At 41.3% G+C, this 27,026-nt stretch overlaps 1 protein-coding gene across 4 annotated transcripts in view; it reads right to left on the reverse strand.

Moving 5' to 3' along the window:
• The window catches only part of taf3 (TAF3 RNA polymerase II, TATA box binding protein (TBP)-associated facto), a 199,504-nt gene that overhangs the window by 60,513 nt on the left and 111,965 nt on the right, over positions 1-27,026 (reverse strand). For all 4 annotated transcript variants that reach the window (XM_078235917.1, XM_078235918.1, XM_078235920.1 and 1 more), the window contains one exon: positions 1,214-3,012. In XM_078235917.1, coding sequence (XP_078092043.1) covers positions 1,214-3,012 — 1,799 coding nt within the window. The remainder of the gene's footprint in view (positions 1-1,213; positions 3,013-27,026) is intronic.

Genomic DNA, 27,026 nt, shown 5'->3' on the forward strand with positions numbered 1-27,026 from the left:
CATCTATTAGGTGGTTTAATTAAGACATTTATTTCTCATTGATAGAAATACGTGTGCACATATATTGCAGGACACTGTGGATTTGAAATGCCTGTGAATAGAAACACGTTTGTACATTTGAGAAAAAAGACAACTTCACAAGAAGCCAAATTTAATAAGTGGACTAGCATACAAAATTGGGCTGGTGACAGGGTTTAAAGCAAGATAGTGAAGGGCCACTAATATAAGACTCCTTTGTGGAGTACTAGAAATACATTGCCAGTGGATTTGTTCACAGTCTTATATATAAGCACCATTCTTTTCACCTGGATAAATAATACCAGTCACATAAGCCCCTTTTTGGAGTGTGTTGCATTTTTCTGTTAATCTTCTGGGATTTAGATTCTTTTTACTACATACCTCAAGGCACAAACTGATAATACTCTGTTGCTCTACATTTCTTCTAGGACACCCGTGAAGCGCCATCACAAAGTGAAAGCGTTAGAGTGGGTCTCTGAAAAATTCATTTTTCAAATCCTGTCTTGCAGCAAAAAAAAACAACTTCGAAGCTTATCTAAGCAGATTAATCTAAATTACAATAGTATCTAGGAACATCTGATGTCTCCTGGCTTCATGATTTTCTTTACTACATACATGCAGTAGGACGAAAAGCCTCTGAGCTGTTGTGTGAAGTTCAGCAAAGGCATAATTCACAGTGCAAACTTAAGAGTAGCAGTTTAATCATTCATGTATTTTTAAGTATATTTTAATCATCTTTCCCTTTATTATACTAACGACTTTATTATACTAAATTATACTTTATTATATTAACCCTTTATTATATCTCTGTACTATAAACGACCTCTAATACCCAGTTTTAAAATACACAAATACCTGTAAGCGTTTCCTTGACGAAAACAACTAGACTCAAATCCAGTAAATAAATAGCTAACCTCAGGGATTTTCTAAAACATGAGGGTCAGTAGTCTGGTTCTGATGCCACACATGGCCACTGGAATTTAGAAATTCAGAGTTTTGTACCTGCATGAAGGCCAGTTTTCCAAAATAGGTCTTTAAAAAGAGATTAACAGGAACTAAAGTCAACATCCTTACAGCAATGACTTGTTATAAATACTTGACACTGATAGTACAACTTAGCTTAGCTGCAGTCATGCTCAACTATCGACAGAACACTCACTGTTAAAAGCAATACACACTTCATAGTACAACTTACTTTTTCATTTTTATGCTTATCTTTTTCTTTCTCCTTTTCCTTCTTTTCCTTCTCCTTTTTCTCCTTTTCCTTCATTCTTTCCTTGTCCTTGTCTTTTTTCTTCTTTTTCTCCTTTTTGTCTTTTTTCTTGTCCTTCTCTTTCGACTTTTCCTCAAACAGTCTTTCCGGAACCATAGGAGACACTGCTGGCAAAACACACTGCGTCTTGATATTGCTCGGGGTGCTGAACAAGGGCAATGGGACCTCTTTTGGGATAAACCCTGCTGAAGGGGCCTTAGCTTTATGTTTATCCTTGTCTTTATTCTTTTCCTTATCCTTTTTCCCCTTTTCTTTATCTTTTTTCTTTTCTTTGTGCTTTTCTTTGTCCTTTCTAAAGCTCCCATCTTTATGTTTTAACTTTACATCACTCTCATCAAAGTCTTTAATTCTAAATTTAAATGGATCTTTATCGTATTCTTTACCAAATTCTCTGAAAAAAATCTTGGATTCTTTGTTGGCTTCCTTTTCCTTATCCTTATTTTTCTCTTTATCTTTGCCTTTATCCTTTTTGTCCCTGTCCTTATCTTTCAGCTTTTCTTTTTCCTTCTTCTTGATTTTCATCTTAATCTCTTTCTTCAGCTTTTTCTTCACGTCGGATGAAGACGCATGCTTTGTACGTTCTTCATAGAGCTTAAGAAGGGGTTCGGGAGTTGGTGGGGAAGCAGAAGGGGAGGACAAGTCAGGCATGGATGCAGGTACAGAAGGAGGTGTACCTAAGCTCGCCTTCCTGACAACCTCATTAATGGAATCATCCAAAGTCCATGACACGTTTGTGCTAGTTGTTGGCCCTGAAGATGACACAGGGGTTGCACTACCCCTGCTAAAGCTGCTAGATAGGGAAAGCATCCGCGGTGTTGATGATTCTGAAATAGTGAGCCTTCTGGGACTAGTGAAGATTTCACTTTCTGATTCGGACCCAGAAGAAAACTCAAAAGGGTCTGGCTCACGCTCGGCACAAGCACGAGCTATAACAGCATCAATAGAGTCATCAATACTCTTATCAGGCACTGGCAATTTTTTTGGCGACGTATCCAAAACGTTTGGTTTCTCCAATTCCGTTGATGTATGTGGCTGCTTTATTTGTACATTATCTTTCCCCAGTTTTTCAGACCCTGAGTTACAGACAGATAATGGTGTTCGGTTTGGAGTTTCATTCTTGGCAGTGGAATGAGAAACATTTGCTGGTACTTTTGGACTTTTAGGACTTTTGGGACTTTTTGTCCGCAGAGGTGATTTTTTGTCTGATTTTAATGAAGCTTTTGGAGAGCGAATGGGACTTCCTGAAAGTGCCAACTGAGATCCTTTAGGGGATTTGTTTTTTTGTACTGGTGAAGAGGAGACTTTAGATTTGACTTTAGATGTGAGCACTTTCGAATCGGAAGATTTGGGGGTTGAAAGTTGTGATGGTTTTGGTATGGGTGCAAGCATCGGAGGTTCAGGTGAAAGTGGCAGTGAGCCAGAATGGTCTGGTGGTGCAACTGGAGATAAAACAGGAGGCACCCTTTGAGAATTGATCATACTCAAGGGTTCCCTTGGTTCTAAGACACCATCAGGGCTCTCCATTTTACAGCCAGCTGTTCTAGCTCGCTTTGCAACTGGTAAGTCAACAGAGTCAGGGCTTTCAAGTGGCCTCTTGCCCAAAAAGTTTTCATCATTAACAGCCTCTTCCTCTTCCATATCCTCTTCTTCCTCTTCAAGGGGAACTTGCATAGCTTCTGCTGATGTGCCTCCATCGGTGGGGACCTGCTCCTCTTCTTCCTCTGTTAAAGAAAATAAAATATTACAAAATATGGAACTTGTATTTTTGTTAACAGCCTATCATTTTCAATGAGTTTCACAACTAATAATTTACATTTGAAAGGCAGTCACTTGTTATGGAGGCATACACAACAGCAAACTTTTGTAAAAGTCTCACAAATAACAAATGAGGTGAACGACAATTTAACCATTTCTCTCTGCTGTTGAGAAAGGTTGGCCAGAATATTGGGAATACTGGCATGTTTTTCTCAAATGGTGCCATGGTATCTTTAATGTCTACCTGCTTTGCCACGACAGGGAACAAACCCATCAATGTTATAATTCTGTTAGTAGTGCACACAGTTTTAGCGTAGTTAATCAGTTTAATTCCTAAATAGGCTCAAACGAAAACCTACTACCCACATTTATATTTGTATTTATCCACTGGCTTCTCTAGCTTGGATTATGCATTCCTGGTGGTCAGGGTGGAGCTAAAACTGCTGGATTGCATTAAGACTGGTAGTCAAAAAAATGCAGAAACTTCAAGGAAGAAATTGAAGTAACTGTGGTTTACAAAAGTACGATGGATGTGGCAATTGAGGCATGCCTTCTTATGACAGCAGCCCATACAAGCCCCATTCTGTAATAGATGATATGACATAATTCTGTTGCACAAATCTAGCTACCAATTCGTCACTGCACCTCTTCATGTCTACTTACTCAAAGGGAAAACAACAATGCCACTGGGAAGAGTGATGCTCAGAAGCCTCACTCTTTCGACTGAAAAATCTACAACATGAAAATGATCTTCTGACTCAAAGGTGAGAGCTATAAACAGACATGTGCATAAAGAATAAACACCATAATAGTTTATATATTCAAATTATAAGGAGAATAGGTTCAGAAATATGATTGATCACTTTTATTGTGACACAGGAATAGACTTGAATCCAGCCACAGAAAAGTTAGCTTAATAAAATCTGTTCTGACAATGCCAATTTGTGAATATACTATGTAAGTGCAAGTAAGTTGTTGCTAGAGAGGGATCCTATTTATAATGCTATTCAGTTTATTCTGATATCACATCCGATGGGTCAGTCTGGACATCTGCGACTCAAAACTACTGAAATATGTGTGCTGGAATTGGGTAAATGGCACCCAATTATCAAACAAGGTTAATGAATTACAACTTGGGTCTCTGCTACGAATTTCAGATCTGCATTAGATAATTTCTTGGGTTCACCAGATAAATTTTGTAAGTGGACCCTGTGCTCCTTACAATCAGGGGTTTATCTTTCCACCATATGATAGTGTGAATTATGAGTACATATGAGACATATTCACAATTCCTCTATCCCTCTTGAAGATTCAGCATTCATACATAGTAAGCTCTTACTGCCAGAGGACTGGTTTCCAACTAATATATTTAATGTCTTTTTCTTTCCACAACTGCACCCATCCGATGTGATGTCAGATCAAAGTGAAAAGTGCTGTAAAAATGACCCCAGTCTAACTACAAAATGCAATTATACATCTTTACCAGTAAAACATCCTGAGGCACTTTACCAGAGTTAACAAAATTTGACACTGAGCCACATAAGGAGATATTAGGACAGGTAGGTTTTACAGAGCATCATCAAGAGGAGGAAAAAGCTCTGGGCCAGGTAGCTGAAGGCATGCTTGCCACTGGTGAAGTGATGTATATCAGGGATATAGAAGAGGCCAGAAATGGAGCAGTGCAGTGATCGCTGAGATTTGCAGGGTTGGAAAGGTGACAGGATAGTTGGAGAAGCAATGTCATGGAGGGATTTGAAAATGAGGATGAGAATTTTAAAATTAAATTGTTGCCAGACTGGGAGCCAATGTAAGTCAGCAAGCACAGAGCTGATGGGTAAACGAGACTTAGCTCTAAGTCTATTATTTCAGCACTAATGTTGAATCATAGAATCCCTACAGCGCAGGAGGAGGCCATTCAGCCCATCTTAGAAATCATAGAAACCCTACAGTACAGAAAGAGGCCATTCGGCCCATCGAGTCTGCACCGACCACAATCCCAACTATCGTATCTGCCCTGACCACAATCCCACCCAGGCCCTATCCCCGTAACCCCACATATTTACTTTGCTAATCCCCCTGATACTGAGGGGCAATTTAGCATGGCCAAACATGTAAAGAATAACTTGTGACATGATCGGCAGGTCGACAGCAATTCCAAAAACAGGGAAAAGGTTCAGTTCTTGGTTCATGCTTTCAGCACTGGTTTAAACATTGGATCACCGATAGCCAATATTTGCTAATCAACAGGCAATGCAAGGCATACCTTGCTGTGTTAGTGTAAAACTCAAAGTGCTCATGAACTGATGTTATGTTTACACTTGGTGTTTAACTGATAAACAGATTAAAGGTAATGCAAATAAAAATCAACCACACTCAAAGAATTACACACTCAATTACAGTACATCCTTGTTTGGGGATGGCTTTGAAACCTGGATTCAATTTAGCAACTTGTAGCTGAAAAGTTCGGAAAAAAGTGGAACTGTTAAACAAATACTGACACTGACCTAAGTTGCGCATGTTTTGTTATTTCGAGTGAAACACAGAACAGCCTGCTCCCCTGACAAGTGCTGTACGAGAACTTTATACAGCAGTTTGTTTTATGCTAAGCATTTATATAATCATTCAACTCATCATGCCTGGGCCAGCTCTCAGAGCTTTCAACTTGGACCCCTTTCCCTGCCCTTTCCCATACTCTTAAGCTTTTCTTTTTCAAATATTTACCCATATCCCTTTTAAAAGCTATTATGGATTCTGCTTCCACCTTGTTTCAGATAGCACATTATGTGTCCTAATAGCCAGCAGCAAAAAGCAAATTTTTCTGACTTCACTCATCATCTTTTGGTGAGTTCATGTGCGCTAGTCTTCCCTAGTTATCTCACTGAAAGTCACAAATGCTGGGCGACTTTAACAGATTTTGTGTGTTATAGTGAAGTTTCTCTAATCTCTCTGTATTATCTTGGCTCAGTCTCCTCGGGAAGGAAGAGGTTGCCTCCTGTTTGTTCAATGGTATCATATAATCCCTACAGTGCAGAAGGAGGCCATTCGGTCCATCGAGTATGCACCAACCGCAATCCCACCCAGGCCCTATTCCTGTCACCTCTCATATTTACCCTAGCTAGTCCCCCTAACACTAGGGTTAATTTAGCAAGGCCAATCAACCTAACCCGCACATCTTTGGACTGTGGGCGAAAACTGGAGCACCCGGAGGAAACCCATGCAGACACGGGGAGAACGTGCAAACTCCACACAGGCAGTGACCCGAGGCTGGAATTAAACCCGGGTGCCTGGCACTGTGAGGCAGCAGTGCTAACCACTGTGCCACCATGCCGTCCCATAAGATTGAAAGTATGAATTAAAGTATCTGTTGCAGATCTAATTATTGAACTCTGTCACAAATTGGCATTTCCTAAAGCTGCTTCCATCTTTGGCTTAGTGTGATGTTAGTGCCTTTGGACTTTGAAATGTAGGGGTTTGCACAACCAATGGCAACCTTGAGTAAACAAGACACGTGAAGATGGGAAGATCCCTCTTTTTAAAACAGTGTTTTCCCAGTCGCAAGCTTTAACAAAGCTAACAAATTCACTCTCGAGTTGCATTGTAAGCCCAGGCACAAAGGTCTAAAGCTGATATAAAGGCACCTTAAACAGGGAGTAAGTGAAAGTCAGGAAACTGAAAAAAAAGAGATCCTATTAGTTGGAAGCTATGTTAACAAACAACACATACTGGTGGACCAAACTATTTCTTAAAAATTCAAAAAGAAAAATGAAGCTTCTTCAAGCATTTTTATTCTCAGGTCTACCGAAATATTTTATTTCCTCCTGCTTTAAGATTGTAATGACAACAATTCTGCATTTATTGGAAATGCCACAGGGAAATCGTTTACACTGGTCACAGGAAATGAAATTCTGCAGAGCTGAAATCTTAGTGGGGGACTCATTTCTACTTTCTGACTGTTTTATATAATCTGACAGGGAAAGCTAATGGACAAGCTCTCTATTGATTTAAAAGCAGTAAGCAACCCTCATTATTACAAAAAGAAACATTGCTTATGGTATACTGGAAGAAACTCATGCACAAAATATGTGGATAGATAGATACACAGGGAAATTGCAGAAGAATATTCTGTTGAGGCACGAGGAAGATCCTGTCGAGACATGTGGAATATGCAGAGACTGAGGAGGAAGAGAGGTGGGTGAAGGGGGGGAGCGGAGAGAGAAATGAAGCAAAAAAGGGAACAGTTACACCATGATGGATAGACACGAGCTGTGCTCGGAGCAAATCATGTGTTTGCTGCCTTACAAAGCAAAAGGGCCATTCTCTGACAGACAGTGAGCAGCAGTAGAGATGCTCCAGTTAATTAGAAATGCACTGATGTGATGCATTAATAAAAATGCAATGACTATAAAATATGTAGCTTCTGGAAAACTGAAAGAAAAATATGAGATGCTAGAACAACTCAGTGAGGGGGCTAAGACCTCACACTGTATTTTTATACAATGTACCATCCTCACGTCTACTTCTAAAATTTTAGAAACTGGACAAACCCCCTTTAAAATGGCTGAAACTATGTCTGTCTGTGCCTCTCGAACAGAACAAAAGGAAAGTCCTGGCAGTCTGGGAGAATTTTGCACCTCGTTATTGCTGAAGGGACTCCAAGCCCATGGGATGCACAGAGCAAATTAAAAGAGAACTATACAAAGGCCATCTGCATTTCATAACCCCACACTGGCCAACTGGAGCTAACTCGGCTGCTAGAACGAAGGGCACTGCAACCTTCCTTTCAATTGGGCACATACATTCCTTGTCAAAGACAATGTGGAGAGGTGGGAGTCATGTGATGTAGATCTCTGTGGTAATTGCAAGAATTGGTGACCACCAGTTAGTAAAATGAACTATAATGGTTTATTTACAAGCAGGTAAATACGAAGAGTACTTTCACAATGTTAAAACTTCCAGCGACAAAAGCGCACGCTCTGCACCGAAGTTCTCATGCTTGTTCCTTATTAGGCAATCGGGTCACATGACCCTCCCAATGTTTGTCCCTTAAAGGAGCCGGTTACTACATCCCTCCCCCTTTAAGTCCCTTATTATATAATACATTAATAACTTATACAATTTCCAAAACAATAGCAAGAATGAACATTTATAACACAGTCTATCAGAAACTAAGTCTGCCAGGGGACTTTCTCTTTCTCTGGAAGTGACATGGCTCAACTGGTTGAGGTTCAACTGTAAGAGATAGTTTGGTTTGGACTTACTTCATTAAGAACCTTCCTGGAATTTGTGCCTCACTTTCCACTATTTCCCCAGTTTCATTGGGAGCAGTACATTGGCCCACCACTGAGTGATCAGCCATTTCATCCACAGACAAACAACAACATTAATTGCAGGTACAATTGGACCAGGCAGTAGCACTGGCTCTTGGAATGACTCCTGCCTCCGCAAATGTTGTGTGTGTTTTTTCAGCAACTTGTTCTGCACTTTCACCTCATAAGGCTCTGACATCCATCATCATGAAGTGCTTTGAAAGGTTAGTCATGGCACATATCAACTCCAATCTCCCAGATTGCCTTCCTCCATGACAGTTCGCCTATCGCTGCAACAGGTCCACAGCACACGTCGTTTCCCTAGCCATACACTTAACCCCTGGACAACAAGGACACTTAAGACAGACTCCTTTTTATTGACTACAGCTCAGCCTTCAACGCTATTATCCCAACAAAACTCATCTCTAAACTCTGTGGCCTTGGGCTTGGCTCCTCCCTGTGACTGGATCTTAGACTTCCTAACCTACAGACTGCAATCAGTAAGGGTAGGTAGCAACATCTCTTCAACGATTATCCTCAACACCGGTGCCCTGCAAGGTTGTGTCCTCAGCCCCTACTATACTCCTTATACACTAATGGCTGCGTGGCCAAATTCCCCTCTAACTCCATTTTCAATTTTGCTGGTGACACCACTGTCGTGAGTCGGATCTCGGACAATGACGAGATGGAGTACAGGAAGCTTTGCCCCTCCATTGGTGACCATGTATTCAGCCAGCAGCCTCAAGCTTTAGAGTTAGATTCTCCTCCTCCTACTTTATAACCCTTCTCAAAGCCCATCATAATGACTAAAACATGTGTTCACCCCTCCTAAATTGCCTTTGACTTTCATTGAGTCCTTTGATTATACTTCCGCCCAGCACCTTGGATCATTTTCCTCTGTTCAAGGTGCTATAGAAACGCAATCATTGTGGTTTTGCTGATGATGCTCATGAATTATATAACTGTCATTATTTGATTTATTTTACATAAACAATACGGTTCCAACATCTACGAGTCAGTTGTTACTGAAACAAAACAATTAACATTCCACTGGCACTCCAATTTCCAGAGAATTAGAAGGGTGCCGATGAAGACAGATTTCAACTGAACACAAGTGGTCTACAAATGTCAGCACAACCCAGAGTTAGAATTACAGCTTTCAATTGGAATCACAGCATCTGTTATGTAGAGAGCCATGGCTAACAAGGCTAATAAAGCTAAACACTATTTAGCATATAGAGGCCTTTTTGAGAACTCAATTCAATTAATGCTTCATAAATTCAAAAGTAATTTGAAATATAATTGAACTGCTGGGACAGGCCATGAATGATCAAATACAGCAGGTAAAACACAATGTGAATCAACAGCGCTGCATAATCAAACATGCTACCTTGCCCACCAGGTTGCCAAAGCAGGAAAAGATTTCAGTATTAATAATTTGGTAATTGAAATTTTCCAACAATTGAGGACTATTGTGTGAGGAATGGTACTAACAGCTGAAACTTTACCAAAATGCTGTTTGGTAGAGACTGAAGTTAGCGAGATGCAACAATCATGAAGAGGAACATTACGTGATTCACGGAAGTGAGGGTATTAAAGATGATTTGGCTGATGGATCCTCTTGTTGCTTCGATGGATGTGTTCAGCAAGGAGACGAGTTGTCCACTGTCTAGGCCTGGTGTCGCTTCATATGTGATGTTAAAGCAAATCTTGAATTGCAGATCTGATTACAAATGCTACATATGAAATCACCGTTGGAAGGGATGAAGGCACTGGTTTTGCAGCACGCTCACTGGCCCTGTAGGGATCTGACTGTTCTCAAGTTTAGGCAAGTGATTATATATGTAGCTAGTATACATCAGATAGAAATAACTTTTGAACACTTAATTTGGCAAGTTCAAAGAATATCGGTAAATAATTATTCAGGGCTAACAGAGCCCTTAAGGAACAATTTCCTAAAGAAATGCCATTCAAGTTCACAATTCTTTGTAAACAGCTAGACAGAAAGCCATTAAGTAAGGTTATGACTGTGAGAATAAACTGTAATATTGATATACAGAAATAAGCAAAATAATGCGGATGCTGGAACCTGAAACAAGAACACAGGATGCTGGAAACACTCAGGTCTTCCAGCATTTATCAGAAGAGAACCAGAGTTAGCGTTTTAAGTCATAGACTCTTCGTCAGAGCTGAAGGGAGGGAGAATGAAGAAACTGCAACAAAAAGTAGCAACTTTAAGAACAAAAGACAGATGGCCTGGAGCGAGAGGGGATGGGGGGGTTTGCATTGAGGCAATGCATGCATGGAATATTAAAAAGAAAGGCGGGGGGGGGCGGGTGTTAAACGGGGGAAGAAAGGTCAAAATCTCAAGATGCTGAACTCAACGTTGAGTCCCAAGGGCTGTAATGTGTCCAACCAGAAGATGAGATGCTACTCCTCCAGCTTGTGATGGGCTTCACTGGATTATTACATCAGGCCAAGGACAGACATGTGGGGATGAGATCAAGGTGGAGTCAAAATGGCACCCAAAAGGAAGGCTGGGGTCATGCTTGCGGACTGAGTGAAGGTGTACAGCAAAGCGGTCACCCAGTCTGCGTTTAGTCTCTCTTAAGTAGAGGGGACTGCATTAGGAGCAGCTAATACAATGAACTAAATTGAAGTACAAACGAAACACTGCTTAACCTGAAAAGAGTATTTCGGTCTTGGCCTTTTGGCTAAGATCAAATGTGGTCTGCTGATGCTGCACTTGGTAATGGCCACTGGGTTGCATTTAAGCTTCATTTTCATATGAAGCAATTTTTAAAAGTGGCATCTCGGCCTTTTGGCTAAGATGCAAATGAGATCAAGCCTTGGAGAAGGAAGACCTGCGCCTCCTCCAATCAGCTTGGCTCATGTAGATCAGGCCCAAGACAGGGTAAAGGGTTGCATGCCCTGTCTCGTCAGCCTGGATCGGAAATGTCTCAACTTGTTGAGACTCTGAATTGGACTTGATTTGATTGAATTGGAAAAGTATATTAAAACATTTTTTTTTCGGTCTCGGCCTTTTGGCTAAGGTCAAGTGTAGTTATGCGGATGCTACACTTGGTTGAGGTCATTAGGTTACATTTAAGCTTCATTTTTATATGAAGCAATTTTTAAAAGTGGCATCTCGGCCATTTGGCTCAGATGCAAATGAGATCAAGCCTTGGAGGAGGAAGACCTGCGCCTACTCCAATCAGCTTGGCTCATGTAGATCAGGCCCAAGACAGGGGTTGCATACCTGTCTTGTCAGCTTGGATAGGGAATGTCTCAACTTGTTGAGACTGTGAATTGGACTTGATTTGATTGAATTGGAAAAGTATATTAAAAATTTTTTTCGGTCCTTGAATGGTGAGGAGGGAGGAAGTAAAGGGGCAGGTGTTGCACCTTCTGCGATTGCAAGGGAAGGTGCTGTGTGTAGGGGATGGGGCATTGGGTGTGATGGAGGAGTGGATCAGGATGTCAGAGGGTGCAATCCCTGCAGAATTCTAATGGGGGCCAGGGGACAGTGGGTGAATGAGGGGAAGATGTTTTGTGGTAGCATCGTGCTGGAGCTGGTGAATACTGTACGGGTATACATGAAACCCATTTAATTCAGAATGCTGTTTTCACCTCCTGCTAGTATTTAGAATTGCGATCATGATTGTGCTAGATCACAAAAGAAGCTAAGTAACATTTGCAGGAGGAATAAAACATACAAATAGCCCCCTGTGGTACTGGATTGAACGGTTATTTAATTTTTTTTAAGGGAAACAAAATTCACTGTGACATCTGAATGCACAATTCTGTACTGCAGAGTAAAGCAACTACTGAACTGTGTACGCACAGTAAGGTGAAACAATTTACAGTATTATGAATGGCCTAATCTATATGTTAATACTAGTGGATCATATAACTCCTGCTTGAATAAGATAGGGGCATAGTTGGAGGGTTTCTATAGTTACCACCAATGGCAACTGTTCTGAAAGGTTGCTTGACTGACATAGCACACGCTTTTCAATTGGTGCCCAGTGGTTGCTTATGATATGAAGTTATGATAACGGCAATTTCTCTTACATCTTCTCCCCACACAGCATCCCTTCCTGTGAACCCCCCCCCCCCCCCCCCACCCCTCACCATCCCTCAGATACATTAAATCACCTCTGTTCGTCATAGGCTATTATTCAGTTCACAGGCTAATATAAGTTTAAAGCTTGACCAGCCTACATCAGTTCTGAGAACAATTAAGCACAGAGTGGAGGTACAAGAGAAAAAGTGACAAAGTACTTATTTTTGAGAAGTCCTTCAGCAAGTCAGCTGCTGCCATCTTGCAAACCTCCTGGGTATCTCTTGTGTGAGATATTGACTAGATAACCTGTTCTTTTTTTTCATATCATAAGCTGGTGTAAGAACACCATAGAGGCGGGGTTAAGCAAGAGTTACAAGCGGAATGGTGAAACGTTTTAAAAGAGGAGGAAAATCTTGAGTTACATTTGATCATTTTCCTATTTTAATCTGAAACATTACCGGGATACACACACTGAATAGCAAACTCAATTCAGCTCTGTGTTTGATCTTAGCCAGTTGCATGTCTTTATCACAAGACACCAGTTACTTTAAAATGACCACAGTATTTCAAAATCTACACTAACACAGCAAAGAGGAGGATTTTATTAAAAAGACAAGGTCAAGGAGTAAGCTGCCCATCTGTTACGACAGCTGGGTAACTATATGACAGGAGTTACTTTTTAATAACTGCAATCCCTAACGGCACTGCACACCATCTCGTGAAAAAAAAGTGTTTTTCTTTAAACATGCGAGAAATTTAATTAAAATATACAGAAGTATTAAAATAATGGATTGATCATTTCTCATTTTTGGGCATCAGTCAGACTAGGACAATATAAAGAGTTATGGCAGCTTTACACATTTGTATTACTGTATATAATATTTTTACAGAAGACATGTCTTTTTAACATGTAAAGCTTTCTCGCATTTGTATAAGCTGAAAGGCAATAATATTCTTTTTGTCAATCCACTAATCCTGTATCCATACTTTTTTTTTTAATTGTACAAGGCGTCTATAAACTTCAAAAATACTTGCTATGGTTCAGCAATAGCTGCAAGTGCAGTTAGGTTTCGCTTTGAGCATCATTGTGTTAACATCCTTTGTACAAAATGGAAGTGAAAATGTTGAGTAACACAGTTGCAGTTTTACCTTCATGTCTGCGCATATTATAAATCTCAATGGTAGATTTAAAAAAAAATACATATTATAAATAGTTTGGGCTCTCCACACTCACTTTTCCAATTAGCAAAAACTCAAGAAACAGAGGTCAGTGGCATTTGCAAACTTCCACAAAAACAAACACACACAGTAAAAAATCTTATCCAGTTAATGTAACAGATAAATTCATTTTAATACAATTTGTTCATTTCTTCTTAAATTCCTTACCAACTTGGGCTTCTGGTTTCATTTTACCACAAGTCTAATCTGTGCCTTTTGATTAAAGGACTAAATAGCTTTATAGATGTAGGGCGGAATTCTCCCAAAGCCCCCCTTGGCATATTCAATGGTAGACATGGGGAGTGGAGTATGGCAGGACACCCAGAGATCTGTTTCACACCGACGTGAATTTACAATGGGATCTTCTGCTGGTGCCTGCCATTGCAGGTTGGAAAACCTGCCAGAGGCCGACATGAATCTCATTTGAATCGCACAAATGTGATGCAGATGAAGGCCCGACTCCCCCAGGCCAGGTTCTACATGATGCCTACAGGGAAACTGGCTGGTGTGAAACATGTTCAGAACAATGTGGCATGCAGACATTGGGATTTATCTGAACAATGCCTGGGGCTGCCTGTGGAGTTCAGCGTGGTGGCCTGGAACACCACATCAGTGGATCAGGGGAGCATCTGCAGGTAGACCTTCCAGATTAGGTGTCCCAGATGGGTCCATCTTCCAGCTTCAGAATTTTTCTGGAGATCCATCTTCATGCTCAGGAGGGACATCTTCCGGCCTCAGAGTGCTCCCAATGGTCCATTTTCTTTTCAGGTGGTCCACTTTCTTTCTTCAATGGTGGGTCTGTGACGTTGGACGCCTTTTCAATATGGCACCTGGACACAATGGCAGACGATGTGCCATCCAGGCTTCCCCGCCACGAAATACAACATAAAACAGCCAGGCGCATAATTAATGAGGTTGGGGCCAGAATATTTGGTGTGTTTTCCTGCTGGCTGCCACAATTGGAAATATTCCACTTGGTCCAAAAATGGGAGAATTCCGCTCATAGTGTAGTTAACAGCAGGGTTGTAAGATTAGAAGTAACTTAAGTGTCTAGCATGTAAACGTAAAAATTATCCTTATTTTTATGAAGCAATCAATTAATCCTCCATTGTTTACTCAATGTAATTGTAAAAAGTATTGGTTCAAAATTTGCAGCCTTGTTGACAGATGCCGTTATTATCCCTCAACCTCTTTACTGCAACTTTAGAATTTAGCACAAGTGCAGATTAATGCATAACTCATGAAGTTGCAGTCAGTCAGTCATTGCTCTGTAACAGGTTGCGTGCTGTGGACTCCCTGAGCTGACAATCAGTGGAATCAACTGATTCTCTACGAGAAGTTCCCCATCTTATGTTTGCATTTTAAGTCTTGTTCAATGACTGGGTTTTTAAAGGCAATCTGTGTAATAGTTACTGTTAAATATTGAGCAGGCCCTGAAAATATGTTATGTTGGGGAATATTATTAAGGGTCTCCAATGACTATATGTTTTAAACTATATTTAAAATTATTTTCCATGTTACTTCAGCTTCTACTTTAACCCTATGTATATGTCACAATCTTTATTTTCCACTGTAATATTTTAAGAAGTCATTTTAAGTGCTTCTCATTTCCTGGTTTACCGTTTGTGAGAACTCCTTAATATCAGTGGCTGCTTGGACAGCTTGATAACATCACTGCAACTCAACGCTGGGAATTCCCATTAAACCTTGCTACAATCGACTGCTCATTGAGAGAGAGGTGAAGTTTTTGCCACAGAGACTGCTATATTTGTCAGTGCAGCTTTCTCTGAGGTCAGCGGCGAGGGCCCTTAGCATGCCACTAACTGCAAAATCCAGGCCATTAGGTTTGTGTGGGAATTTTAACTTCAAATACATTAAGTGGATTTCAGATGGACTTGTTGCAATTTTGACATCTGTTTGGGTAGACAGAAAACTCACTTTTAATTACTTTCTCATAGGAGACAATGGATGGAAGGATATTAACTTATAACCTCTCTTGCCATATCTCCGAGGATGTCACAAAGTACTTGATGACATGCCTTGCAAAGTAAACTATAAGTTTATTTATTATGAGTGTCAGAAGTAGGCTTACATTAACACTGCAATGAAGTTACTGTGAAAATCCCCTATTTGCCACACTCCGTGCCTGTTCAGGAACACTGAGGGAGAATTTATCATGGGCAATGCACCTAACCTGCACATCTTTGGACTGTGGGAGGAAACTGGAGCACTTGGAGGAAAGCCATGTGGACATGGGGAGAACCTGCAGACCCTGCACAGACAGTCACCCAAGCCGTGAGGCAGCAGTGCTAACCACTGTGCCACCCCAACAGTGTTGCTAAATAAGCAAAGGCTTATTTAGTTTTTATTTTTATTTGGAGAAAAACCCACAAACGGCAATGAGATAAATGACCAATTAATTTATTTTTGATGGTGTCGGCTAAAGGAAAACATTTTTCAGAATATTGCGAGAACTCCCTGCTATTCTTTAAATAGAACCATGAATTTGTCAGCATTTCTGTGAATAGACAGATTGTCTAATGTCACACGGAAAAGATGACACTCTGGTAGCACAGCACTCCCTCAGAATTGCACTGAAAGTATTCATACAGGGATGATCTGGATAGTAATATGGGAAGGCAGAATTGTTGAAATGTTTTCCTAATGTTGGGTTTCTCCGACATGGAAATGAAACCCAACACTGGATATATTTAATAACTTCAGCCTTGTTGTTACTTCTTATTATAAAACTGGACTCTTGGGGGAAGTCCCATGGTGCGAGTGCGGGAATAGTCGTGTTTCCGTGAGCCCTGGCACTGCTCATGTTTAATCGTTTTTTAAAATCTTGATGCACAGCTTATAGTCACTTTATCCTGGACTGTATACTCCATGCTATGTCCTTGGAACATTTTTGGAGAACTATTGATGACAGAATGCCAAGGACTGCCATGAAAATCCTCGATAAAAAGGAGCAGTCGGAGGCACCTGGGCCCTCAACATGCGACCTGACTGGGGAGCAGGCTCTGGGCCTGGCAGGAGATGACTGTAAACATTACCAAAGTTATAGATGACAAACTCGGTGACAGAACATTAATGCTCACTTGGATGAACTGTAGAATACTGGCAAGAGGCTCAGTGAGGCGGAAGATAGAATCCTTGTCGAAAGTGCCACTTTTTCGGTCAAGGCTCAGCTACAATCCTTAAAGAGTCAGCTGCATGGTTTGTCTGCTATCATGATGGATCTAAAAAATCAGGGTTGGAGGAAGAATATCTGTGTGATTGGTTTCGAGAAGGAGTTCAAGGTGGGCTCCGTTAAATTTTTTGAAAACTAGCTGCCACGTGTTTTAACCTCGATACATAGGCAGGGGGAACAAGCTTGAAAAGCCGCATCATGTTCTAAATCTTAGGCTTAGAGCCAACCAACATCCATGATCTATTGTCATATGTTTCTATAATTTCAGAGACCACCAGAGTGTTTTGGGAGGCTGCCAGGCGTGGTGGGACTGGCTCTATGATGCTGCGAAAGTTTCGTTCTTCCAGGACTTCTCGGTGAAAGTGCAGCAAAAACGCAAAGGCTTCAACGTGGTCAGAAAGCATTCGAAGACTTTTGGAATTCAGGATGGCCTGCACCATCCTGCTTTCCTGAGGGTCATCCTCAAAGGGTCTGTTAGGGCAATCTGGCTTAGGCTTTTTTGGAATGGCAATGATTCATAATTAAGATCCACAGCTCCTTGTTACTCCTGGACTGTACCCCGTTAATTATTTCTTCGTGTTGATCCTGCACCGTGCTTTTTCATATTGACGGGGACAATTCTGTGACTGAACCATGAGGTGAATTTCGCCGAAGATGTTGTTTAGTCATATTCTGCAATTCTCCATCGTTAATCCTTGAATGAATCCCTTCGAATTGCATCTCTTAATTGATCCTGTTACGTGATTTACTACATTGATAGGGGCAATTCTGAGTGATACCCGGTTATCCTGATGAGTCCAAGGACATTAATTCATCCTTCGCCCCTGAAATTTAATCTCTGAATGGATCCTGTTACCTGAGTTACCACACTGACAGGGGAAATCCTGAGAGATCCTGATATTCTGCAGTGAATTTGGCCAACCATCCTGTTTAGATCATATTTTGCAGTTCTTGAATGTATCCCCTGTAATTCCATCTCAAATTAATCCTGTTACATAATAACACATTGATAGGGGCAATACGGGACAGCGAACTTTCGCTTGTTATTCTGACATCCTGATATTCTGATGTACCTAGGAACATTCATTTATCCCGAATAGAGCGTGCAATTCTTTTCCTATTTTTTCATCTTATAATCCTGGTATATATATAGCGGTGGACTTTAAAAAAAATCAGATATCCTTTACTATAATTATGATTAAAATGAGTAGTGCCATTGCAGGGAGGTGGGCTTGTGGTTTAATAGGAAGTTATTGGGTAGGGTGCAATGAGTCCTCACAGTGGGTGAGGAAAACCCCCCTAGAACTTACGGGCTCCCATATTTTTTGTATTTCAGTTGTTTTGGGGTTATAGAATCCTTGCTTAACTCTGGTTATGTATAGACGTACTACATATCCTGGGAGGAGAATTTGCATTGCATTGTCCTCCCCCATGGCTGGGGGAAGCTTTCTTTGATGCACACTGAAGACTTCCAAAAGTGCACGACTGAGTCAATTGTGGCTGTACCCTGTTATCCAGATAACCTCCATCGTTTGAAATATTCTTTTGTTACTTGTATGGTGGGATGCGCTGGTGACAATGAATAATCCAAAACAACTGTGTTTTTTTCTCTCTTCCTACTTGTACTTTTTTTGAAAATGATCCTGCTGTAATGTACCAATCTTTGAGAGTTTGTTGCTTTTTTGTATAAAATGAAAAAAATCTTCAATAGAAATAGAATTTTTTTAAAAACTGGACCTTTCTGCGGAACAAAGACAATTAAGATGGTTGACTCTCTGTCTGGGTATTATCCTGAGCAGTTGAGAGAAAAAAAATCTCCTTTCAGTTTTGGAAATGTCACACCTCGTTACATCGAAGGAGCTCCTAATAAACAACATAGAACATAACAGCGCAGTACAGGCCCTTCGGCCCTTGATGCTGCGCCGACCAGTGAAACCAATCTAAAGCCCCTCTAATCTACACTATTCCAATATCATCCATATGTTTATCCAATGACCATTTGAATGCTCTTAATGTTGACAAATGACAACATTAAAATTGAAATCAAATGAAATTGATCTGACATGGAACTGGTCAGATCAATTTCAAAGGGAGCTCCAGGAAAGTAATTTGAATTTGATAAGCCAATCTTGCTATGGAGTCAGTGGGTGTACTAAGCTTCCCAAATGCCAGACCATCAACACAAATGGCACCCCTTCCAATCCATAATGGCTGACACATAATCAGTTGTGACAATGCCAATTTCAGACGCTGGATAAACACCCCGCTTGCAGTAATTGTGGAGGAAGAAGTTCATACGACCCAGGACTCTGGTCCTTGGAAGAATTTAATATTACATTTTGGGCTGTATGTGGCAGTTTTCTGTTTCACCACCTGGCTGGTGAGCCACGAAGAAGCTGGCTCTGTCCAGAGGGGACAACTGGCTCATCTAACCTGACTCTGCTGGAAGATTGCATACCATAGTCTACAGAGTCAACTCAATTTCTGTGTGCCTACTTCAGCTTGTGACATCAACACCACTTGAAAAGCGAATCTTACAACACCGGGCACCAGCCTGACTTTGGGACTCTGGAATCCACATGAAGCAATTTTCAGTTTTTCTGTGGGTATTGTACTGTAAACTTCTTTTTCTCTCTTCCCTCCCCCGCTATGCCATATGGTGCATGACACATGGCAAAATGGATATTCTACTGTATGAGGGAAGTTTGATGCCTTGTTTGGCACTACAGGGATGTTGCTCAAGGCACCTGGTACCAGATGGCTTAATTCTATTTACAGACCTGAAAGACTGGGAACTGGTTCAGGAGAAGGTGATGTACTGTTGAGAATTTGACAAAGTACATTCCCCAACAACACCATGTATTAGGTAGATGTTGGCATTCCTGGCTAGGCCAGCTTTATTGCCCAACCTTAGTGCCGTTCAGAAGCTGACGGTATTGCTGAGTAAGTCCTGCTTGATAAAACTATTGATGACCCCTTCCATCATTTTACCCATGATCAACAGTAGACTGATGCAGCGGTAATGGTCCGATTTCTTGTGTACAGGACATACCTGGACAATTTTCCATATTTCTGGTAGATGCCAGTGCTATAGTTGCACTGGACCAGCTTGGCTATGGTTGCAGAAAGTTCTTGAGTATGTCCTGAGGACTATTGCCGGAATACGTGCATCAAAAATGTACAGGTTAGATAGACTGGCCATAGTAAATTACTCCTTAGTGTTCCAAGATGTGTAGGTTAGATGGATTAGCCCCATGGGAAATGTGCAGGGTTATGGGGATAGGTTGGGATTAGGGCCTGTGTGAGATGCTCTGTCGGAGAGTCAGTGCAAACTCGATGGGTCGAATGGCCTCTTCTGCACTGCAGGGATTCTATGATTCTATTCTCTGAATATTGTCAAGCCCCATGGCCTTTGCAGTATCCAATGTCTTCAGCCATAGAGCGAATCAAACTGGCTGAAGGCTAACATCTGTGATGTTGCGGACCTCTGGAGAAGGCCAAAATGGATCACCCACTCAGCACTTCTGGCTGAAGATTGCTACGAATGCTTTGGCCTTATCTTTTGCACAGATGTGTTGGTCTCCTCCATCATTGAGGGTTTGGCTATTTGTGGAGCCTCCTCCTCCAGTGATTTGGTTAATTATCCACCACCCCACATGGCTGAACAGCAGAGCTTAGATCTGATCCATTAGTTGTGGGATGGCTTAGCTCTGCCTATTTTTTGCTGCTTATTCTGTTCGGCACCCAAGTAATCTTGTGCAGTAGCTTCAACAGGTTGACACATCATTTTTAGGTATGCCTGATGTTTCTTCTGGTACGCCCTCCTGCACATTTCATTGAACCAGTGCTGACTCCCTGGCTTGATGGTATTGGAGGAGTGGGAGAAACACCAGGCCATGAGGTGACAGATTATGATTGAGAATAATTCTGCTGCTGATGGTCCACAGCGTCTAATGGATGCCCAGTCTTGATTTGTTAGATCTGTTCAAAGTCTATTCCATTTAGCACAGTGGTAAAGCCATACAACATGATGGAGGTTATTCGAATGAGAAGACAGGACTTTGTCTCCACAAGGACAAGTGCGGTGGTCACTCGTGCCGACACTGTCATGAACAGATGCATCTGTGGTAGGCAGGGTGGTGAGGAGAGGTCAAGTATGTTTTTCCCTCTGTTGGTTTCCTCCCGTCATAGTCCTAGTCCACCAGCTATGTCCTTTAGGACCGGCCAGCTTGATCTGTGGTGGTACTACCGAGCCACTCTTGGTGATAGACATTGAAATTCCCCACCCAGACTACATTCTGCACCGTTACCATTTCCAGTGCTTCTTCCAAGAGGTGTTTAAAATGGAGTACCGATTTATCAGCTATGGGGGGATGGTTCATGGTAATCAGCAGGAAGTTTTCTTGCCCATATTTGACCTGGTGCCATCAGATTTCAAGGCATCCAGAATTAATGTTGAGAACTCCCAGGGCAACTCCCTCCTGACTGTATACCACTGTGACATCACCTCTGCTGAGCCTGTCCTGTCAGTGAGACAGGTGATGATGGTGCCTGGAATACTCTCTGTAAGGTATCATTCCGTGAGTACGGCTGTCAGGATGTTGGTTGGTCTGTGAGACCGCTCTCCCAGTTTTGGCACAAGATCCCAGATGTTAGTGAGAAAGGAATTTCATAATTTTGTTTATAATTTAACTAGATTATTGTTGCTGTGCACAGAGGATACTATATAAAGGAGTTGCTCCTTCTGTTCACTGAAAGCTTTTGTATAAATGAATGCAAAAACATGGTTGACAACTGTTTGTTTTGGACCAAAATCACTGTCTGTAAGATATGATTCTGTGAATATGACCTCAGGCTGTTGACTAGTCGATGAGAAAGCTCTCCTAATTTTGACACAGGCCCCAGATGTTGGTGTGGAGAACTTTGCAGAGTCGACAGGGCTGGGTTTGCTGCTGTCATTTTCGATGCTTTGGTCGAAGCTGGATGATCCGTCCGGTTTCATTCCTTGTGTAGTAATTGAATACAAAGTGGCTTGCTGGGATATTTCAGAAGGAACTTAAACATCAACAACATTGCTGTGGGTCTTGGAATCAGATGTAGGCCAGACCAGATAAGGACGGCAGATTTCCTTCCCTAAAGGGCATTAGTGAACCAGTTGGGTTTTTGTGACAATCAACAATGGTTTCATGATCATTAGACGTTATTAGTTCAGCGACAATATCACTGCATCCCCGCTTCCCTTGGTCCAAGACTACATGGTACTTAGTGTTGCTGGTCCATATTTATTGCTTGTCTATGCCAAACGCTCACACCACAGCACAGCTCTTTAAATACATCTCATACATTCAAGCTCCAACTTACAATTGAAAACGTACACAAACTGACAGTTTCCATGGGCTTCATGCAGCAAATTACTGCAACACAGAGGTTGACGATCACGTACTGGCAACCAGTATGGATTAAGTACATTTGTCACAGTGTACAAGTTCCTTCAGTGTACATTATTACCTTCACCACTGAAGGTGGGCAGAGGTGATGTTTTCATCCATTTGTGAATCTGTTTGTAAACAATAATCTCAAGAACTAATGGACTGATTTCAGTGAAATCTGGAACTCAGATAGGGTATAACCCAAGGAAGAACTGTTTAGCTTTTGGCAAAGATGTAGATCTGGATCCTGGGGAGTTTTCAAAAGGATCCATTAACATTGGAATACAGGACAAATAGGCTTTTAAAAAAAAAATATTGTGGGCTGTTTTATTTAGAATGTTGATTGTTTTATGATGTTGTGGATTGTCTCACTTGCTGTGCCGCAGCTGTCAAAATGCGCAGAGTTTTCAGAACAGATTGTTGGATGTGGATTGGCTCCTGAAGCCTCCTCAGTGAGATGAAAGTTTTTAATAAAATTTTTAAAATATTTTTCAGTTTTGTGCTTATAGGCCTCCAACCAGGCAAGAAAAAAGCCTCAAGGAAGAACTGCAGAATTGCAATAATGCTGAGTTAACACACCATGGCAGAGCAGTGAGTTCTACTGAATACCTTCTTCATTTGTCTTAGTAATACTTCTCTCCTTGTATAATAAAATTGCATATTAAGAGTAATTTTATAATTAGGTCTGCCAATAGTACATCTAAGAAAACTTAACCTCAACGAGTGGAAAGCTTTGAACAACATGGTTTTCTAACTGAAGGAGAGCACATCAAATTTTCTGATCCAGAATGTAATCGGATAGAGAAGTACCAAGATAAAAGCAAAATACTGCAGATGCTGGAATCGGAAACAAAAGCAGAAAATGCTGGAAAATCTCATCAGGTCTGACAGTATCTGTGGAGCGAGAATAGGACCAATGTTGAATCAAGATAATCCTTCATCAGAGCTGCATGACCATTCCTCAAAGCTCTGATGAAGGGTCATTCTGACTCAAAACATTATGTCATTGAGGTTTACAGCATGGAAACAGGCCCTTCGGCCGAACTTGTCCATGCCGCCCTTTTTTAAAAAAAACTTCTAAACTAATCCCAATTGCCCGCATTTGGCCCATATCCCTCTATACCCATCGTACCCATGTAACTGTCGAAATGCTTTTTAAAAGATAAAATTGTACCCGCCTCTACTACTACCTCTGGCAGCTTGTTCCAGACACTCACCACACTCTGTGAAAAAATTGCCCCTCTGGATACTTTTGTATCTCTCCCCTCTCACCTTAAACCTATGCCCTCTAGTTTTAGACTCCCCTACCTTTGGGAAAAGATATTGACTGTCTACCTCGTCTATGCCCCTCATTATTTTATAGACCTCTATAAGGTCACCCCTCAGCCTCCTACGCTCCAGAGAAAAAAGTCCCAGTCTATTCAGCTTCTCTTTATAACTCAATCCATCAAGTCCCGGCAGCATCCTAGTAAATCTTTTCTGTACTCTTTCTAGTTTAATAATATCCTTTCTATAAAAGGTTGACCGGCCCCCAGATCTCTTTGTTCTGTAACTCTCCCCAATGCCATTAACTGAGTAAGTCCTGCCCTGGTTCAATCTACCAAAATGCATCACCTCGCATTTGTCCAAATTAAACTCCATCTGCCATTCGTCAGCCCACAGGCCCAATTGATCAAGATCCCGTTGCAATTGGAGATAACTTTCTTCACTGTCCACTATGCCACCAATCTTGGTGTCATCTGCAAACTGACTAACCATGCCCCCTATATTCTCATCCAAATCATTAATATAAGTGACAAATAGCAGTGGGCCCAGCACTGATCCCTGAGGCACACCGCTGGTCACAGGCCTCCAGTTTGAAAAACAACCCTCTACAATCACCCTCTGGCTTCTGTCAAGAAGAAGTTTAACAACACCAGGTTAAAGTCCAACAGGTTTATTTGGTAGCAAAAGCCACACAAGCTTTCGGAGCTGCAAGCCCCTTCTTCAGGTGAGTGGGAATTCTGTTCACAAACAGAGCATATAAAGACACAAACTCAATTTACATGAATAATGGTTGGAATGCGAATACTTACAACTAATCAAGTCTTTAAGAAACAAAACAACGTGAGTGGAGAGAGCATCAAGACAGGCTAAAAAGATGTGTATTGTCTCCAGACAAGACAGCCAGTGAAACTCTGTGGGGGTTACAAATAGTGGGACATGAACCCAATATCCCGGTTGAGGCCGTCCTCGTGTGTGCGGAACTTGGCTATCAGTTTCTGCTCAGCGACTCTGCGCCGTTGTGTGTCACGAAGGCCGCCTTGGAGAACGCTTACCCGAATATCAGAGGCCGAATGCCCGTGACCGCTTAAGTGCTCCCCAACAGGAAGAGAAATAATTCTGTCAAGAAGCCAATTTTGCATCCAATTAGATACCTCAGCCTGGATCCCGTGAGATTTAACTTTATGTAACAACCTACCATGCGGTACCTTGTCAAAGGCCTTGCTAAAGTCCATGTAGACAACATCAACTGCACTGCCCTCACCTATCTCCTTCGATACCCCTTCAAAAAACTCAATTAAATTTGTGAGACATGATTTTCCACTCACAAAGCCATGCTGACTGTCCCTAATCAGTCCTTGCATCTTTAAATGCATGCAGATCCTGTCTCGCAGAATACCTTCCAACAATTTACCCACCACAGATGTGAGGCTCACTGGCCTGTAGTTCCCAGGCTTTTCCCTGCGGTCCTTTTTAAACAAAGGCACAACATTTGCCACTCTCCAATCTTCAGACACCTCACCCGTGACTATCGACGATTCAAATATCTCGGCTAAGGGACCCACAATTTCCTCCCTAGCCTCCCACAACGTCCTGGGATATACTTCATCAGCTCCCGGGGATTTATCTACCTTGATGCGCTTTAAGACTTCCAGCACCTCCTTCTCTGTAATACGTACACTAGCTCTATTCTCTCTCCACAGATGCTGTCAGACCTGCAGAGATTTTCCAGCATTTTCTGTTTCTGTAGAGACGACATGTTTCTATGACAGGGAGAGACACATTGCATCAGCGCTAACATTTCCTGGCCATCTCAGGCACAAGATGTTTCAACAACCTGGAATGCTTCCATTGCATCTTTGTTCTGGTTTCGATTGTCAGTTCTGGAACCAGAAGCTGCCTGAACACACAAAAAGACAGACAGAGAAAGACCAGCTGGTTCTTCAAGCCTGTCTAAAGCCATCATGATTAAACTGAGCGTCATCCATTCCAGTGTACCCTTCCACTTGTAGCCATGAAATCCCCTGGGTGATTTAAAAATTTAGTGCTTTTTACATGTCCCTGATGTGCAACTCTCCAAGTAAAGCTGTACTTGTAGCTTTTGGTCATGAAGGTCCCTTTTAGCTTGCAAGGTTTCTCTAATGCTAATATTTAAATTGCTATTTTGACTTTGTTTATTCTTTCACTGAATTTCATAATTTTGTTTACAATTTAACTAGATCATCTGTGCTATATGCAGAGGATACTTGCTCTCAGTATTCACCTAAAAACTCTGTATAAACGAATGCAAAAATATGGTTGACAACTGCTTGTTTTGGACCAAAATCAGCACTTTCCATCTGATGCAGCAGATGTTATTTATTACGGAGGAGGGGATGAAGGGCCTGGGTGGGATTGTGGTCGGTGCAGACTCAATGGGCCGAATGGCCTCCTTCTGCACTGTAGGGATTCTATGATTCTATGAAGAGAGGGTGAAGGGAAAAAGATGTACACAGGTAGAAAGAACTCCAGGCGCTCCTAAATGAAATGTTTTGGGAGAACCAATAGGAGTATTTGCCAATAGAATATATAATTGTTGCACCTGCACTCAATCTAAAAATGTGTTTTGAAAGCATATAGACATCCGTGCTGCCCTAGAGAATGTGCGTTTGGGCCCGAATACGTTGTATGGGCTTTCAGTTTAAGAAAAGGCTATTGCACTTCAAAAAAAAATCATTTTATTTTACATGGACATATTTCAGAATTGTTTGCTTAGAGTTTAAATGGCATTAATTTATAAATTATATACCATGTTAAGATGCAGTATGTCCCAATACTGTAAATCCCGTCACCTGCTGCCAACCATGTATTTTCTACACTGCTATAAACTTGCTCAATGCTTATAATGACCTTGACAAAATTCTGGAAAAATAATCTCTGGACCTCCAGCTCTGAGCTATTTTTGAACTGGCTTTGAATAATTGTCACACAATATGAGTTTCTTGATTAATTGCTTGAGATAAGGCCTACTTTCCTCACTGGCCTCCAGTGGTTCCATTACTTCCCACAATCACTTTTCTTCCCCTAGTTTGCAAACATAGAGGGATGTGCAGAGAAGGAAAACGCACAGATGCCAGAGAGGGCAAAATGCATTACAGAAGGATTACCAGCAGACAATGACAAAAAAGGATTAACTCTTCCAATGCCATTAACACTAATAACAGGTAATTATTTAGCTACATGCTAAAGGGTCATTGAGTGATTAGCAATATTTTCACAGAACACAAAATAGCCTTCTTCCACTCTGTATGACTCTCCATTTACACTGCATACAGAGCCCACCAGCATACAATTTGAGAAAGAATATATTACTTAAATGAAGGAATATGTAGTCAACTATAATTTGATGGAAACATTTCCTTAAACAATGATTTAATTTTTGGAATCATAAATATGATATGTACTCCACAAATGCAAAAGCGTTTTTTTCAACCTGGTGATGCGCACAACCCAGCCACACTTATGA

Source organism: Mustelus asterias, chromosome 19 (genome assembly GCF_964213995.1).
Source record: "Mustelus asterias chromosome 19, sMusAst1.hap1.1, whole genome shotgun sequence".
Lineage (NCBI taxonomy): Eukaryota > Metazoa > Chordata > Chondrichthyes > Carcharhiniformes > Triakidae > Mustelus > Mustelus asterias.